Source organism: Hyperolius riggenbachi, chromosome 10, assembly GCF_040937935.1.
Source record: "Hyperolius riggenbachi isolate aHypRig1 chromosome 10, aHypRig1.pri, whole genome shotgun sequence".
In the NCBI taxonomy this organism is placed as follows: domain Eukaryota; kingdom Metazoa; phylum Chordata; class Amphibia; order Anura; family Hyperoliidae; genus Hyperolius; species Hyperolius riggenbachi.
In genome coordinates, this window is record NC_090655.1 from 41,995,111 (window position 1) to 42,014,821 (window position 19,711).

General features: G+C 42.7%; 1 protein-coding gene across 5 annotated transcripts in view; it reads left to right on the forward strand.

The window, feature by feature from the left end:
• Positions 1–19,711, forward strand: part of CFAP46 (cilia and flagella associated protein 46) — a 287,892-nt gene that overhangs the window by 127,242 nt on the left and 140,939 nt on the right. For all 5 annotated transcript variants that reach the window (XM_068256846.1, XM_068256850.1, XM_068256848.1 and 2 more), the window contains exons 23-26: positions 3,254–3,411; positions 9,154–9,285; positions 12,713–12,878; positions 16,352–16,439. In XM_068256846.1, coding sequence (XP_068112947.1) covers positions 3,254–3,411; positions 9,154–9,285; positions 12,713–12,878; positions 16,352–16,439 — 544 coding nt within the window. The remainder of the gene's footprint in view (positions 1–3,253; positions 3,412–9,153; positions 9,286–12,712; positions 12,879–16,351; positions 16,440–19,711) is intronic.

The following is a 19,711-nucleotide window of genomic DNA, read 5'->3' on the forward strand; positions in this document are numbered from 1 at the left end:
GGAAGAGTTGAGAAACTCCAGTTGTTATCTCTATGCAAACAAGCCATTAAGCTCTCCGACTAAGTTAGTCGTGGAGAGGGCTGTTATCTGACTTTTATTATCTCAACTGTAATTGAACTGTTTACTTTTTCTCTGCTAGAGGAGAGGTCATTACTTCACAGACTGCTCTGAAAGAATCATTTTGAATGCTGAGTGTTGTGTAATCTGCACATATTATAGAATAATGCAATGTTAGAAAAAACACTATATACCTGAAAATAAAAGTATGAGAATATTTTCTTTGCTGCTAATCTTCTAGTAATTATTCATAGTACACAACCAATTCATTATATCATATATTTTTTTTCCGCTTCAGTGTCTCTTTAACTGGTTCCGGACTGTCGCAGTGTTAATCTACGTCCAGCAGGTTGGTGCTGTGGCCCTGACAGGACGTAGATTCAACGCTCCTAATGAATCGCGTGTTACCGCTGATACCGCTGATCTGCACCTGCCACAATTCGCTCGCTCTGCCATCTAAAAGACGACAGAGCTCTGTAAGCAGTTCAGAAGCCGCTTTGGAATTCCATAGACTTGGTATAGAATTCTGCCTCTGAAGAAGTAGGTCATAGACCTGCAAAACAGCTGTTAGGCCATTCTACTGCACTTTTTGTTATATGTTTGGGATGTCAATAAATTGAGGTGATTGCAAGAGCTGGTGCCCGGAATTCTTTATCTCCTGAATGCTGCATTGAAACTGGTCAGTCCGGAGGCACAGCTATTAAACATCCCTATTGCCACCGTGCTAATCTTGTGCCTGATTACAGTTTACTTCTGGATTTGAGCACAGATGCAGTAACCTGGAAATAGTAGTCAAGCAATACAGGGGACATCTGCGATTGGGAGTGGCCCCTTCAACACAGCTGTACAGGCAGGACGCACAGATTGGCAAACATTTTTGATGGATACAAGTATAGAATTCTGCCTCTGAAGAAGTAGGTCATAGACCTGCGAAACGGCTGTCAGGTCGTTCTACTACACTTTTTGTCATATGTTGGGATGTCAATAAACTGAGGTGATTGCAAGAGCTGGTGCCCGGAATTCTTTATCTCCTGAATGCTGCTCAGAAGCCACTTTCATTGGCTCCTGACCGCGTGATCACGGAGAGCCAATCGCATTGGCTGCCATTGATAGACAGCGTCAGGAGCTCCTGACTGGCTGACAGCACTTTGCTATCATAGAGATGGCAGAAAGAGGAGCTTGCTGCAATGAGACAGCGTTGTAACCAGTGAGAGCGGCGGGTTTGTGCGGCGATTCGTTGGAAGGCTGCGTTTTACCGTACCAGCAGTCTCTGGTCCTTAAAGAGACTGTAACAAAATGTTCAGCCTCATTTCTTCTATCCTCTAAGTTCCTAAAGCTGTTCTAATGTGGCCTGGTTTACTGCAGCCTTTTCTAGTTGCACTGTCTCTGTAATTTATCTAATCTTCTTTTCCTTTTCAAGCTTTGTCTACCCAGGGAGGAATAGGCTACCTCTGTTGTAATGAATACAAGTTATGCATGCCCCCTGCAGGCTCTGTGGGCTTTGTTTATTCCCCACAGACAGTGATGCAGTTTGTGAGGCTGAGGGGGAACGGACACACACAAACATCACTTCCTGGTTAGCGGCCATGTTTTTTGTTTGTAAACACTACCTAAAACTGGCGATTAAAAGCCAGGCTCGCGGCGGGGAGCAACGGAAACGGCAAAGAGGGATCCTGGAGATCACAGTGACTTGATTGGTATGTTTTTTATTGTACAAACTGGACAGTACAGATTCTCTTTTAGGGGGCAGAGACTGCTGGTACGAAAGTGATTAAAGTAGAAGTAAAGTAAACCAAAATCATGTGTACATTACATGTCATTGCTATCATTGATCATATAAATAATTGCGAGAATTGCAATGAATCTGCCAGATATACCTTCAAGCAAGTGATCTATACTGATCTATGCAGCAGACCATGAAAGCAGTTGTGACTGAGTCTTTTTGTTTAAGCGCAGGGCCTTTGGGATCTTAGTCTGTGACGCACCCCTCAGTTTCTGCTCAGTGATAGGTTAGCAGGTGTGACTGAAGGGATAAGAGTTCTTGCCATAACCACCTATCAGTTCTTTAACCCTTTTATAACCATGCCAATATTAAATTACAAATAAAGTATTACTGTTTTAATTTCAAACAAGATGCTGTAAGAAGAACTATCTGCTCACGTGGTTACATAACAGCTTATTGCTGTCACTGTTTAGACCTTGTTGTCCCCCCTCCTTCTCCCCCATTAGCCCAATATGATCCATTTATCAGCAGGAATGTGTCTAGCATCACCACAAATACACAGGCTAAAGGTATGTACACATGTACCAGTAGTGGCGCTCATAAGGATGAATCTCAGTTCGATGATCAGCTCTACATGGAACACGTGTTTTATAGACATCACTCTGCTATACTAGGGCAAGGTGAACTGTTGCCATAGAGAGTGGAGCAAGGATAATGGAGCTGTGTACAGTGGAGTGGCTTCCAGTGGGTGGGAAAAGGAGGGGAACAATGTGGTCAGGGGTCACTGTCAGCTAAAGATCAAGCATGATGAGATGAATCTTTAATTGGGCTCAATAGAAATCTGCACACACTGTATTCTTACTTGCCTCCATCATGATTCCTAATACTGTGTATGTAGTTTTTAAGCAGTACCGGTACTTCTCACATATGTGTAGAAAGCAGTGGGACATAAATTAACTCATAGGACCTGTTTGGGACTAGAATCTTTATTTCTTCTTAAAGCAAACCTGAGTACAAAATAAACTGATAAGTTAAACAATTCTATCCTATCCTAATATCCATCCTCCTACTCCTAAAACAGGGTCATATGCATAGTGTCGCCCCCCGCTGAGTGACGTACTCCCTGCTGGGCAGGAAGTACGTCACTGGGATTCCTGTCAGTCCGTGCATGCATGCCACAACGCACTGTACTCATTTACACTACATGCACCGCCCATAGACTTATGTTACCCCAAGCAACTTGCGTTAAGTGCGGTGTATGCAGAAACTGTAGAGATCTGTTGCTTTTGCATCAGGACAGATATGTCAGACGCACCGCAACAGACCGCAATAAGTGTGAAAGTCTCCATAGACTTTTATTGCTTTTGCAGCCCCTTGCGGCAAGATACAGTAACGCACCGCAGGTTTACCCTGCTAGTGTAAAAAAGGCCTGAAGCAGGAAACTACATTACAATTATTCTGTGTTGTTGGCAGGTGCTGAAAATGACTCTGGATTGCCATTGGTCCGATCCCCTTGTGGAAGTGCAGACATTAACCAGACTGGCACATTTTGCATACAGTGCACGTGATTTGGAATTGGCATTAACTTGTGCGCAAACACCTCTGAAGTCAGATGGCAAACCAACAATAGCGTAAGTAGTTTACCTAATATCAGGTTTGTATCTCGGGTGTAAGTATTGGAATATAAATGACACAGTCATTGGGTATGGAGGGCAGTTTTCTAACTGCTTTGCTAGTGATTTCCTGCATCAAGATCTGAAATCAATATACACATAGAAGACGGTCCCTGTTTCTGGATTAGCAAGTCAAATTGCCACGTATGTGAAAGTATGATGGCTGCTATTTATGCCTCTTTTCTGCTGTGTGATCACTTTAATGAACTCTGGGGAACTCTGAAACATGAATTAAAACTTTATATACATACTGTGTTTACTTGAAATTAAGTCTACTTTGCATATAATTGACACCCTAACATTTGACCTCTTTAAATAAAACCCAAGGTGATATGCAGACTGACATATTTATTTCCTTTCAAACAATAGCAGTTGCCTGGCAGTCCTGTTGATCTTTTGGTATCTGTAGTGTCTGAGTCACAACCCTGAAACAAGCATGCAGCTAATCCAGTCCGACATCAGAGCAATTGATGTGCATGCTTGTTCAAGGTCTATTGGCTAAAAGTATTAAAGCCACAGGATCAGGGGGGCAGACAGGCAACCTGCTATTGCTTAAAAAGGAAATAAATATGGCAACCTCCATATCACTCTCTCTTTGGGGTCCCTTTAAGTTGGAAAACGTGAAGTCTCAGGCTATTTCACATTTTGAACAGTGTGATCGTCCTGTGGCAGGGGTGCCCGGGACAGGGTGATCGCACCGCAGCACTGGCTCATGCATATTATCCTATAGCAGAGTGCGCTAACAGGGTAATATATGTAGTGCACCCCCCTCCACTCAGTGATGTACTTCCTGCTGGACAGGAAGTACGTCACTGAAGTTTTGTCGCTTTGCACATGTGTGCCTTGCTGCTACTGCGATTGGGTATTCACACTTACCACTTTGCCATAGACTTGCACTGCTCCATAATCTGTGTAGTATGCACAGATCATGGGGCAAGGCACTGCAGAGTTTTCGGTGGCCTGTGTGAGTCTCTATAGACTTACATTGCCATTGCGATGAGCTGCGGCAGGGGAAAGTACAGTGATGCTACGAAACACGGTAAATGTGAAAGTAGCCTCAAGTACTGTACACATTTTCATAAGAAACAAGCATTGTCTTGTCCCTCATCAACAGTTATTGCCACATTTTCCAACAATTGCTGTCACATGATATTCCAAAAATGTACCCATGGACCCCCACAACAATCGTCAGCCATATCCCCTACAACTATTTCATGGTCTTTCCCATATTTATTACTAGGTTTCCCCACAAAAGTGACATTAAATATCTGCTTCTTATATTATTCTCTTATAGCGGTATAAAACTCTGACATGGTATTCAATAAAAACATGTTTACCTACTTTTTATATGCCATACGGTTATCATATTTGCTTTTGTGCATAAGTATTACTATTCATTTAGAAATGACAAGTTCCCAAAGTACAATTTTTTTACTCTAAGAGCTGACATTGCATTTTATTTATAACTGGTGTATTCATATTGTAATGTACCCAGAAATGCTTTCTGAGTATCTGTCTGTGTTCTGGGGTGTCTGAATTGCCAGAGAATGTTTACATTCCTCACTTGATACAATTAAGTAAACACAAGATAATGTTATCTCCAGTTCCCAGTTCCAATGCGTCCAGCTTTCCCTGCAGGGAGCTTGTAAGTCCTGTGTTTAACTAGTTGAATGCTGTTCTAGTAAAAAAATAAAATGGTGGTAGTATACTGTATAATATGCTGTAAATAATCTTTTAGAGCAAAGAAGAAATGCTGGGTTTCATACCACTTTAAAAGATACTCAGAAGGTCTAATTTTAAACAGATTCTCTTGTTTAATGTCTCTTCTGGGTCATGTATTATAAACTTAGTTGTAATTGATGGTTATGGACTACTTGCAACACATCTGTGAGATGTGGAGTAATAATTACAATTGAAAGTATTAAAAGCGGTTCCTTGTTATACGTTTATGTATCAACTAAACTCAACTGAAGAGTAATACTGACATCTGCTGTCCATATGTATTATTGCATGTTTGCTTTCTGAAGTTTAAAACTACGTCTGAGCCTTTTTGCAGTCGTGTATAAAGGTAGCCAAACATTTTTAGATTACCACCCAATGTGGCAAAAACGTAAATCTCTCTCTGATCTGAATCTTAGAGGGGTGTATTCCTTCCACACACTGCACAGAGATTTTCAAAAGATTTCAGCAGTTCAGTGCAATGCTATGGCTTCCGCTCCCACCTCGCCTCCATCAGTCGAGATTTTCCATTCAGTCCAATCAATATTTTTGATCAATTTTTAACCCATTGGTTGTACATGTTGTGGTGGCATAGATTTCTGGCAGTGATCGAATGTGCCAAACACAGGAAGCCAATGCTCACTCCAAGACTGCAACTTGCCAAGACAGCAACTCATTCCTAGACGGCCAATAAAAAGATGCAAATTCTAGCACCTGTGTCCGCAGTACCAAATCAGGCAAGAACTAAAAAACACGGCCATTGACAGAATCTGCCAGAAATCAAATTGGAAAATCAATAAGTTTGTGGCTGCCTTGAAGTGAAATGAAACTCAACATGAAAATTTTTCCTCTCAAACATTGAAGACAGCAAAAAATGAATTTGAAACAGTGTAAGACTTCTCTAATGTAATTTGAAGACATATTTACACTTCACTGAAGCGAATTGATAACGTTGCCGGTTGCAGGACAAATGAACAGATTGACCTGTAAATAATTAAGTACTTACTGAGCAAACAGAGGAGTGAACGTACTCTGCTGACCCTCTGGATACAGCAGTAACTTTTCTTAATTGTTTACACACCTTAGTACACGTCAGCACAATCGGATAATTTTGCAGCAATCTTATTAATAAGCAACTAAGTGAAGTAAAAGGTTTGAGTGTTAACCCTTCCAGTAACTTGGAAACCAGTCATATGTTTTTAGCTATTAGGATTAAGCTTTGTTCATTCTTTAGACCAGGGGTGTCAAACGCAATTTTGTAAGGTGCCAAAGTCTAAGGGCCTGAGCCCACTAACGCAGTTGTGCGCAGTTGTATCTGCTTTTGAGCAACACATCAATGTTAGAGATGCTGAAAAGCGGACACAACTGTGCACAACTGCGTTAGTGGGCTCAGGCCCTAAAACATAGTCTAAGTCATAGGCAAAATGTTTTCATTAGGATTTAACAATTATTTAACAGTCCTCAAACTAAGTGTAACTAACTAGCTAATGCGACCGTGGGTGGGGTCCTGTTCCTCCCCCTTCTGCAGAGAAGCACAGTGGAGCAGTTTAATATTTGTCTGCTCCAGCACTGCCTCAGGTCTCCTCTTATCTTCCTGACAGCCACACGCCCTATGCTGCATACCTCTGGCTCTGAATACGTCACATCATCGGGAGAAGGAGGTATGCTGCATAAAGCGTGTGACTTCCAAGAACAGAAGAGACCCAATGCATCGCTGGAGCAGGTAGTTATTACACTACTCTGCTATGTGGGGAGATAGTGTTGGGGAGAAGGGGGAATGTTTTACTAGCCACATGGGGGTTTAGTGATTGAAAAGGTTAACAGGTTTATTACTCTGTGCTATGTGTCCTGTTCCTGTGCATGTCCCTCCTGCTTACTTGTTGACACAGGAAGAAATGTACAGAGAGCTTTGATCACAGATATTTGAGTAATACTGTCACAAAGAAACGGATAGTAGTTGGGCTTATATACAGAACAGGTAGAGACACAAGGTGTGCACAGGGGCCTCCCGATTGGGCATCAGGGGTCATCGTGCCGGATGCTTAACATCCCTCATTGCCTGAGCAGGACCGATAACTATTGTATCTCCGCTTCCCCCACCAACAGGAATCTGCTCTATTGTGTGATGTTCATCACCCCCCCCCCCCCCCATAGCAGCAGAACACATTACTAGCCTGAAGGCTGGCGATGTGTCTGTCCCCAAATTGTCACCCAAGGAATCGTTTCTCAATTCCAAGTGGGTGATAGTTATCACTTGTGTGTACTTTGCTTAGAGTAAACCTGAAGTGAAAATAAACTCATGAAATAATGAATGTGTATGTGTAGTGCAGCTCAGAAATCGAACATAAGTAGCAAAAAAAATTGTCTCATATTGATTTCTAGTACAGGAAGAGTAAAGAAACTTCAGTAGTTATCTGCAAAAGAACTTATCTGAGCTCTTCAACCCAACTTAGGTAGAAGACAGTCCTGTTTTCTGAAGCATTTAAAGAGGAGGTGTTAGGTATAGGGTCTCAGAGAAAAAAAAAACACATATATCAGTTGCTAAATATTGGCTGTACTTACATTACATATGCATTTCATTTCACAGAATTTTTATATAGTATTTGCAGAGAATGATGCTCCTGACAGCTCATGGCAGGTTCCATGTTTGTCTGTCTTGTATAAAGCCAATTGTGATGTAATATCCTTCCATACCTTGCTTCCTGATGATTCGACTCACAAAAAAGATCAGGATCAAAGATCCTAATGGTTCATGATCCGGACAACACTACTGTGCAGTGAATATATATTAGCCATGTGGCTAGGAACAATAGCGGACTCGCGCAGTATACTCTAACGGAACATGTGCTGTGAGTTAGGCTGCTGTTACAAGCTGCTGTAACATGAGCCTGTAACTTCCCACTGTGAAAGCAGCCTTAGGGCAGGATAGGGAAATGAAGGGGAGGGCCAAGGGAGTGCACTGGGGAGAAGCAGCCCCAGAATGCTTTGCAGTATCTGTTATGCGTCCTGCCGGCCTCCTTAGGAGCTTGGGAATACAGAGCCTTGCTGTTCAGCAAACATCAAAGTAAGAGAGATTTTTAACTGCAGTATTGCCTTTTTGGCTTCCTTCTAAACTGTTTAACACAGGAGAATAGAGGTTTAAATTAGCTTTTGCAGCCCAACAGTTACTCTTTAAGCAACCAAGAAACAGTGAGAGACAGGCTGAGATAAGGTTTTATTGCAAGAAAGAGCGTGGTTTGTAAACTGCAAATATGACTGAATACAAGGTTATAACATTTTTTTTAAAAAAAGCTATAGAGCTGAAAATAAAAATAAGAGACTCTTTTCTTTGCTACTACTGTTCTATTCATTATCTGTACTACACATACAATTCATTATAGCATAAGTTTTTTATTTTTCATTTCAGGTTTGCTTTAAGACCCCCCCCAAATTATTTCCAACTCCCTGACCCTAGGTTAAAGATGGGTCAGAGGAGAATCTTAGTTTTAGGTGACGAATGAGGTGTTGGGTAGGTCAAAGTATGGACTAGATGAGAAGAATAAGTATATTTGTTTTGAACTAGAATTAATCATCATATCATAAAATTGAGTGACATTTGCACTAACACAACCATATGCTGCTGTACCTTGTGTACTGTGCATGAGCAGACTGTGACCTTTTACTAGGCAAATCCCAGTCCCCCGGTACTTGGACATCTGAAGGCTGAAGGCGATTGCTTTGTTTTGTAGTTCTTTAGCAGCTTTCATTTCCCGTAGAACTAACACCAGTTACCGGCAGTACAGTTTTATGTTCTTTATTTTGTCCACTTTCAGGCTAATGAAATACGTTAACACTTGAGTAAATGCAGAATGGTGTTTTATTGTTTGTTTCCACGGAGATAATGGGGCAGAAGAATACAAAATGCGACTGTAAACATTCTAATGCCAGTGTCTTAGCCGGGACTCAGTAAGTCATTAAGAAATTGCTGGTGGCTTTTTTCAGGCACGTTGCTAAGCTGGAATGTGAGATGTTAAGCACTGCGGCCTGCATCCAGGGCCAAAGCATAATGGAGAACTTGGCTGGGAAAAAACACTTGCGTCTCTCCGCCATAAAAGCCTTCGAAGCAAGTGCAAGGTAAGTTTTAAGGCTTTCATAGAAAATTAGAGTTATTGTTCAGATTAATTGGTGGGTCAGAACAGTGAACCAGACGTCCAGTACAGATGATGTCAATGGGGGTAGTTTACGCCAGATTAATTAGACTCATAAATGGGCTTGTTTCATTCTATAATGCAGAGAGCGGCAGTAGGCTATAACCCCTTGTAACCAGGCTGAGATTACTTTTGCTGACCTCCAAGCAAAATACACCTTGGTTAAAGAAAATTGCAGTGACGTATCACAGTACTAAACAGGTCAGCTTGTAAATGAAAGTCTCGGCTCAGGCACAGTTTTTATGCACTTAAAGGAAATCTTAAGTGGTCAAACAAAGTTGAGATTTACTTAACTAGGGCTTCTTGCTGCCCCTCCCACAGTCTAACAGGTCCACCCCGTTGTGCCCCCGACTAATGTCCACAACTAGCTCAGTTGCCAGCTACTGCGCATGCAATCCCCCAGCTTTGCACCCATGCTCGCACTCTCTTGGCTACCAGCACTTTGTGCATGCGCTTTTGCAAGTTTTGCGAATTGCAAATGCGCAGACTGCCAGCCACGGGAGTGCAGTGGAGGTGGCATGCATGGATGGGACAGCACATGCAGTGGCAGTGGAACAATGCAGCTAACCAGGAGAGCAGCAATGGTCCTAAAACACTAGAGGGGACTGGAGATAGTCCCGGTAAGTACCGTATTTTTCAGAATCTAAGACGATGTGGCATATAAGACGCACCTAGGTTTAGAGGGCAAAAAAACAGGAGAGAAAGAAAAATATTAAAACTAGGTGGTTGTATAAGGCAGAGGTGTCTTATGATCTTTTGTCCCCCAAACTGTCTCTGAGCTACTCTTTTAAGCTACACTGACCAGCTAAACTAGACTAATCCTTGCTGCCCTACCAGCTAAGCTACACTACACTAACACAACACTGTACTGTACTAACACTACACTAACATTAAACTAACATTCCCATACTACACCTTATCCTGCTGCCAGGGCCGGATTTGTACATTATACCGCCCAAGGCCCATTGTCATCCCCACCCCTCCCACCGTGTTTTCAATGGTCTTAAAGGAGATCTTTCGCGAATGATAAAAAAAATAAAAAGTGGTTTATGCATAAACTATTAAACATCCTTCTAAAATAGTGTAAAAAGTTTTTCAAAAAAATGAATGGTTTCCTCAAAGCAACATGTAATGTATTTAGTGACGGATGTCGGACTGGGAGGCTAATCCATTTGATAGGGGTGGTTTTTTTACTTGCATTTCACAAACATAACTGCTGCCTGCCTAGTTTTCAGTTGAGTAATCTATTGCCACCAGTTGCAGTTACAGTGATAACGGCTGATCTCTACGTATTTTCTTCTTGTATTCACACACACAGAGACAGGACCCACCCCCCTCCCTCCCCTCCCTGCAGGAATGGCTGAAGCACCTGCCGACAACTATTCAGTGAGTATGTCAAATGTTTACATAGTTGCCCAGCAACCAGACGGCATCTGTGCAGAATAGTTTGTATCTTCTGCAAGAGAGCAATTCAATAAGGGGACACACTACAGCTGATAGCAGATAAACTCACTTGCAGAAGATACAAACTATTCTGCACAGATGCCGTCTGGTTGACGGGCAACTATGTAAACATTTGACGTACTCACTGAATAGTTGCCGGCAGGTGCTTTAGCCATTCCTGCAGGGAGGGGGGTGGGTCCTTTCTCTGTGTGTGTGAATACAAGAAGAAAATACGAATAGATCAGCCATTATCACTGTAACTGCAACTGGTGGCAATAGATTACTCAACTGAAAACTAGGTAGGCAGCAGTTATGTTTGTGAAATGCAAGTAAAAAAAAAAAAAACCCTATCAAATGGATTAGCCTCCTAGTCTGTCATTTACATTACATGTTGCTTTGAGGAAACCATTCATTTTTTTGAAAAACGTTTTACACTATTTTAAAAGGATGTTAATAGTTTATGCATAAACCACTTTTTATTTTTTTCATAATTCGCGAAAGAACCCCTTTAAGCACCCCGCCCTATGCTTCCCTTGTCCTGTGCTTCCTCCATCCTGTGCTGTGCTTGACTGCTCTGCCCTGTGGAAGCAGGACAGCCATGGACTGGGTCTATGACCACTTTGGTTTAAATGTTTGGCAGTTTACCTGCCTGAGTGTGCCAGCCCACTTTCTGCCCCTTGCTTCCTGGTGCTCTAAGCAATGGCCTTTGTGGCCTTGCCTCAAATCCAGCGATGTCTGCTGCCACGCTCTTCTCCCCCTCGCTCCGGTCCTGTGGATACTGACGCGCTCCTCTTCTGGTCTTCTCATTCTGGAGCTGGCGAACATTGTTTAAGTTGTGTGTTAATTTTTTTTTGTAAAAAAAACAAAACATAATAAACCGTTTTTGCAAACTAGCTGCTGCACCAGTTCATGCAAAGTGACGGTCAATAAGATGCAAATAATTCTGAGTTGATGCCGGATTATTGAAATGTTGTATGCCTGATGCTGCAGCTTGACAATTAAAGGGGTTCTCGCGGGGGAGGGGGGGGTTGAAAATAAAATCTAACACTTACCTGGGGCTTCTATCAGCCCCCTGTAGCTGTCATGCCCCGTCCACCTCCGATCACCCATTCCCCGCCGCCAGCATCGGGCAACTATTCTTCTAACAAGACGAATAATGCGCGCTCCCACTCACATCATCGGAAGCTTACTGCGCAGTCACAGTACAAAGTTTTCTTGTACTTGTGCTTGCTCTCGCGCTGCAGTTGGATGAGATGCCACATTAGACCAGGGCGGGGAACGGCGGATCGTTGGAGGACGGCGTGGGACATTACAGCTGCAGGGGGCCAGTAGAAGCCCCAGGTAAGTGTCTGCTTTTATTTATTTATTTATTTATTTATATTCAAACACAGGGAGAACATACAAACTAAATAACAAAGTAGTGCATGATAAGAGTGCTATCACTATGGCTCCTTAATACCCATGCCAAGGAGAGTAAAGAACACGGAGTGTAAAGACGTTCATTCAGCTCACCCTGCACCTCACCAGTGGCGTTACAATATGTACGCCCTGCCAGCACCGGAGCACAGTGCACAAGTGGCTCTGGCTTACTGTGCAGGCGCAGCCAAGCTCGCGCAGGCACAGCACGGCCACAACTCATGCTTGAAGAGGGGCTTGTCGTGAACTTGGAATCTGACAAGAGTTTGTTGGATTCCTTTGGGGGAGTCTGCACTTAGCAATGGGGGACCAGAGGATGCTGTGGGAAGCCTTTGCAGGAACCAGTGGTTCCCGTTTCTTAGGTGAGCATTTGACTCGACCCGCCATCTATCCTGCCCCCCCCCAAGCCACTGTAGTTTCAACAAAGATATATTTATGTGTTCATGATAAGCTGTTATGTTTCCAAGCTTCTCATTGTTATTTGATCCCTTAAGATTTGGAGGTGAAGCTGGAAGCCGTTCTCTGGCTCTTCAAGCAGCGAAACATTTCTGGCACGCTTGCTTTCCGCTGACAAAGTCTGCTAAAGAGCGAGAACCCCTTAAAGACTCTGTTACTGCCGTTATAAGGGCTCTTAATGAGGCTGAGACCAACCTGAAACAGGTAAGGAAGGTTACTGCCAAGTGAGGTCTCTGGTGATGACAAATGCAGGTCTTTTTTTCATATAACTGTAAACCTTTATAGCTGGGCTCACATCACAACAGAAATGTTCTGCATCGGTGTGGAAAATGTGTTGAGATGATTATTTTTCTTTGAGAGCATTTCTTAACAAGCGAGAGGTCACTAAGTACTGGCCATGTGCCATAAAATACAGAATACATTTCCATTGCTTAGTTTTGCAAGATAGCTAAAGAGACTCAATTTAAAGCTCAACTGCATCCAGAGACATAACTATAGGAGGGAGCAACTCCTGAAACCACAGGTGGGTCCAGAACTATGGACGTCCCAACTTCTAACTTTCTTCCTCTCCAATGCAGACCTTGTCTTGCTTTTGCAGCTAGTTATTGGGGGGGGGGGGCATAATGGCTGCACTTGTGATATGATATTAGTCCCTAAACTGTGAGGGTCACCATGGATAAAGGTTGTTAAATATTGTAGACCTCCATTGAGGTTTGGGGGGGGGGGGAGATGGCATGATTTCTAATTATGCCTCTGTATGTATCCAAATATTTAATCTATTAGTCTGGTGAGCAAAGTGAACTATTGTTATGGGACTTGGAGCAGTATTGCTGAATGAGTTTGCCATAAGGGGAGGAGCCACACACAGAGCCTTGTGAATATATATGTGTTTGGAGATCTTGCAAGTTCTGCCGCAGGAAGTAACTGGTGAAAGACCTCCAGCCAGCTTTAGGAGGTGGACCAACAACATTATGCTGCACATTGGTTGGTGTCTGACTGATTCAATATTCCTTAGCGCAGGCAGTGCTCTTTGCAGTAAACTTTAGACAGTTATGAAATGGTTAGACCTGCAGACACCCAGTGCTTCAACACAGATAGTGGTACCACAACCAAATATGAGTGAGACACTGGTTAGTATCCAAAACTTAAAACACAGTTTATTGGTACAAATGCCACAAGCAAGTTAAAACTAAAACTTGCATCACAGGGACCCAGACAAAATACAATCGCCGTAATGCACTAATCAGTGCCAATAAAAGTCAGATAAACCTGGAGACGCCCACTCTCTAATTGTTCCGACCGGTTTCGTCTCTCTGCCATCATCAGGGGTCTCATCTGGCTTAGCTGAAGTCTCGGTTGTTGTGGGGAGAAAATGGAGGTATCCCCAGCACTGGAATTTCATAGGGATAGCAACATCTACGAGATGAGAATGCTCCATATTCATATTTTATTGCAAAGTATGGTTGAGTCCAAAATTCTAGGAATGCCAGTATAGCTATCAAATTGCTGCCTTTTTTCCTTCATACATAGTCAGATTGAATAAGGATAACATCCATGTCAGCACTGGAATTGGTAACATATAAACTTTAATTGAAATTCTTCAAAATGTTGTAAGCCACAAGCAACGTTACAGTGAGGGAGTTAAATATTTTTTATCCCCTGCGCAATTTGCTCATTTGTCCCCTGAAATAATGGTAATAGTAGGTTTATTGTAGCTGTGAGAGACAGAATAACAACAAAAGAACCCTCACCCAGAGCCCCTAAGTCAGAGCTTGATGTGCATTGTAATGAGTGAAATAAGTGTTTGATCCCCCATCATTTAGCAAGATTGCAGGCTCTCAGGTGACTTCAGTGTATGAAGGTAACGAGCTAAGATTATAAACATCCTCTGTAATCCTGGGTACACATGGTACGATTTTCTGTGCGATTTTTTCCGACCCGATTGTTTTTTTCGCTCGATTCCACACTCTATTCTGCGCTCGATTCTCTTATCTTCCCTTGTTTTTCTTATCTTTTTCCATTCGCTTCTATGAGAAATCGAGCACAGAATCAATAGGGAGTAATATCGGACATGAGGGATTTTAACAATCGGATGCATCTATCGCACAGAAAATCGTACCATGTGTACCCAGCATAAGGGACTGTTCCTGATCCCAACTTGTTACAGGGCAGGTATAATAGACACCTGCTCACAGAAGCAATCAATCAGATTCCAAACTAGCCCACCATAGCCAAGGCCAAAGAGCTGTCCAAGGTTTTCAGGGACAAGACTGCAATAATTCACAAATGTACGAAACATAAAATACTGTAACTGTCTCCCTTGGTCTGGGGCTCCATAGCAGATCTCGCCTCGTGGAGTAGCAATGATCATGAACCTTGATGAAGCAGCCCAGTACTACATGGGGGGCTTGGACCATTGCCATTATAAAATCAAGTGGTGGCATACTACATCATGAAGGACTCGTCTTGCAAAGCCTGCAACGTCCCACTGCTCAAGCCAGCACATGTATTGGCCTGTCTGCTGTTTGCCAATACATATCTGAATGATCTACAGGAGAACTGAGTGAAAGTGTTCTGGTCAGATGACACCAAAACTGAGCTCTTTGGTATTAACTCAACTCGCTGTTTTTGGAGGAGGAGGAGGAATGCTGCCTATGACCCCAAGAAATTCATCCATACTTTCAAACATGGAGGTGGACAAATTATGCTTTGGCATTTCAAAGGGACAATGGACAAGGTCATATACCGTCAAATCTTGGGTGAGCACCTCTTTCCGTCAGCCAGGGAACTGAAAATGGGTTGTGGATGGGTATTCCAGTAGTAAAATGACCCAAATCACACAGCCAAGGCAACAAAGGAGTGTCTCAAAAAGAAGCACATGGAGGTCCTCGAATTGCTTAGCCAGTTTCTGGACCTTAATCCAATAGAAAATCTGTGGGGGGAGCTGTAGGTTCCAGTTGCCAAACATTATTTTTGATACCTTACGGATTTAGAGAACATCTGCAAAGAGGAATGGGCCAAAATGCCTACTGTGATGTGTTCAACGACGGTGAAGCCTGGTAGCCAACTACAAGAAACACCTGACCTCTGTGATAACACCTGACCTCTGTGATTGCCAACAAGGGTCCTGCCACCATGTACTAAAGTAATCTTTTGATAGAGGATCAAATACTTGTTTCGCTCAGTGCAATGACTTTGGAGTACTGGGTTTTTGAGGGTTCTTTTGTTGTTATTCTGTCTTTCACACCTACAATAAACCTACCATTACAGTTATAGACTGGTCATTTCTTGGTCAGTAGGCAAGTGAGCAAAATAAGCAGGGGATCAAATACTTTTTTTTCCTCACTGTGTGTCAGATTTTGTTTACATCAATGCTTTTTCTTATTTGATTTGCTGTAAATGAGAATTCCATTTTGAAAGCTGAAACTACCCATCAAATATAGAAAAAAACTGGTTGGCCGCTTCAAACCCCTTCATGTATCAGTGGTGCCAGGCAGTCCCTCCAGGGGACGGCAACACAGGAGCATGTACAAACGCCTGCAGCACACCGTATGAAGATGAAATCCAGCAATCTTTTTTTTTTTTGGTACATCCAAAAGACAGACTTGACAGCCAATCAAATATACATAAAAGGTTCTTTCTAGAACCCCATAAATAATATGCATTTTCTTTGGTAGGAGTCAGAAAATGATACCACTTCATTTCACCTGTGGCCTACCATGGACATTGAAAACCGTAAAGTTCATGACCCGAGTAATCCTAAAGGTACGTCAGGAATTACTAATACTACTTGAACATTGTCTTGATCTTTGTAGCATATATTGTAACACTGACAAGGATTAAAGTGGACCTGAACTCTTGCACAGGAAAGAAGGAAAACAGAGAAATGCACCCTGTATGTATTTAGAGAGTTTAGCCTGTCTAATTCGCACTCATCTGTGACTAATCACCACAGTAAATTAATCTTTCAGCTGTTTCAGCTCAGGAAACTCCTCTGTCATAGCAGAACAGCTAATTTGAAAGCACAGGATGTTAACTATCTGTCTGCTTCCATGAAAGCAGGTACTAGACACATTGCAGATCTATTGCAGGGTTTGTATCAGTTGTAACAACGAAATACAATAGGGTTAAATAAGTGCCCAGAGGTGTGTAAAACTGAGTTAAAAACAGCAATAAAAACGTAAGAGGGTGAGGTGGCTTACCTCAATGATGACATTCTCCATCACGGGTCTAAGCCCGCTTCCTCAGGCCAATACGTGTACCAAAGCATACACAGGGCTGGCTCTACCATAGAGGCAAAGGGGGCAATTGCAGGGCCCCAGAGCTTGTAGGGCCCCCCAGTGGCTACAAGAGAAAAAAACATTTTTTTAAAAAAAAAACTTATAGTTTTTGAGAAAATATATTTTAAAGTTTCAAAGGAAAAAAAATACACATGTAAAAACCCGCTGACTTTAACGGTTAATAGAAAATCCACCTTAAATGCTAGAAGCCCTAAATTTGCAGGACATGTTAAGGAGATCATTGGGAATAAGAGGAAAAACAATTTTTCAAAAAGACCTCATAGTTTTTGAGAAAATCGATTTTAAAGTTCCGAAGGAAAAAAGTATACTTTTAAATGCAGTAAATGTCACTTTTAGTAGCAAACCTAACGGTAGTGTAATTTTACATGTATCAAAAGAAAGAGCAATACATTTCCTGACGGGGTTTCCAGGGGGTCCATACGCAGCCGCAGCGCTTTGGCAAGGGATTGCTATACAGCCGCAATATGGCTGTATGAAGATTCCTGGCATTTTTTCCTATTTTCCCAATTTTTGTTTTTATGTTTAGAGTGTGGTAATTTTTTTTTTTTAAATTATGTGGGGTCCCCCCTCCTGAAACTTTTTAACCCCTTGTCCCCCATGCAGGCTGGGGTAGCCAAAAGGTGGAGCTCCGACCGATTGGGGCTTCAAACCCTGACTATACCAGCTGCAAAAAAGGTCCCTTAATGCCGATTTTAGTTCCGAGGTATCTGTTGCCCCCCCCAGGTTTATTTTGCCCTGGGGCCCCATTGTTGCTTAAACCGGCCCTGAGCATACAGCATCTATTAGCATGGAGTGCTTCCTGCTAATGCTTAAGGTGAAAAATAAGTAAACTTTGTAAATCATCCCTAATGAGAGATACACCACACTTCAACTGTACATCCAACTGCAGATACACTCTCATTTACAGCCATGAATTGTTATGTCAGTGGTCTTGATCTTTCACTTTCAAAAGACTATGGTCTGATGTGTGTATGAGCCTTAAGCTGGCCACTAACGGTCCAATTTCTAGCGAAAAATCGTTCGAGCGATCAGAAATTCTGATCGGATTGGTTGTAAATAATCTCCATTGGTGGACACAATCGATTATGAACGAGTGAAAAAAATGTCGCCCGAATGAATTTTCGTCGAACGAAAATTTGGATTTTCTTGGTGGTCGTGATAGATAGGAAGCAATGATTGGTTAGTTGATGGTGTAGTGAACGATTTTTGGTCCGATCAGAATTTCTGATCGCTCGAACGATTTTTCGCTAGAAATTGGACCGTTAGTGGCCAGCTTTAAGGCTGGGAGCACACTAGGCAGACTATAAGATGCTCCTGACCATAAGACGCACCCAAGTTTAGAGGACGAAAACCAGGGGGAAAAAATGTATACTAAACCTGGTGCACCCATGGTGAAGGGGCATCTTGTGGATTATGCCCCCTTTGTACCTCGTGTCTCCGTGTCCTACTCTGCCCCTCTTGTGTACTCCTCTATGCCCCTTTGTGTCCTACTCTGTCCCCCTTGTGTCCCCCATGTGTCTGCCTCTGTCCCCCTTGTGTCCTACTCTATGCCCCTTTGTGTCCCATTGTGTCCTACTCTGTCCCCCTTGTGTCCCCCATGTGTCTGCCTCTGTCCCCCTTGTGTCCTCCTCTATGTACCTTTGTGTCCCCCTGTGTCTTCCATTTGTCCCTGTATCCTCCTCTGCATGGGCACAGTACAGGGAGTCCCCGACATTGCGGCGGGTTGGAGATACGTATTGGCAGCGTTCACAAGTCAGGAATTTCCTGCATTTTGAATATAAGATGCAGTGATTTTTTTTTTTTTGCCCCACTTTTGGGGGAGAAAAAGTGAGTCTTATAGTCCAATAATACATATTGTATAAATAAAAAAAAATGCATGTAAAACCACATTCCTCTGCATCTCCATTTAGATGCATTATCTGCGTTTTACATGCGTGTTTGAAAAACAAGCAGCAAGTTATATGTTTTCAAAACCGCACACTGTAAAATACTGTATGTGTTTTTACATGCAGCTCATAGACTTTCATAAGCAGCAAAAACTCTAGTGTTCTCCGCAAAGCTAGCTTTTCTGCCTAGTGTGGTCCTAACCTTAATAAGATTGTGACTGTGCATGGACATGTTCATCCCATTGTGTTACATGTCACTTGAGGCCGTTTCAGACTGCAGATTGGCATCAGCCGTGCAAAAACAGGCCTTCGGGGATTACTGCGTCACTACGTGGTAACAGCGGTGGGCTCATGAGTCCATAAGGACTCAAATTCGTGATTAAAATGAGGCTTGATTGCTTCAGCTGTACGGCTGGGAGAGAGGGGGTTACTTACCCATAAGTCAGCTGTCTTTTATGCGTTTCCAAATGTCTTGCACGCGTCCTAATGGACGTGTTACAACACTCGCTACCGCGCACTTCCTCCTTCCAGCTTGAAGAAGAAAGTGCTCGGTAGTGAGTCTTGCAACACGTCCAATAGGACGCATGCAAGATGTTTGGAACGCATAGAAGACATCGGACTTATGGGTAAGTAACCCCCTCTCTACCAGCTGCACAGCTGAGGCAATTAAGCCTCATTTTAATCATAAACTCATGAGCAAAATCCTACGCGGTAATCCCTGTCTGGCAGCCGGCCGAGCAAGAAGTGATACTTCCTTTGACCGATGCAGTCATGTGCGCAGAAGCATATTGCAAAAAATATGCTTCCATGCAGGTTGAAAGGGCCCTCAGGTACCCCTTAAAGTGGGATT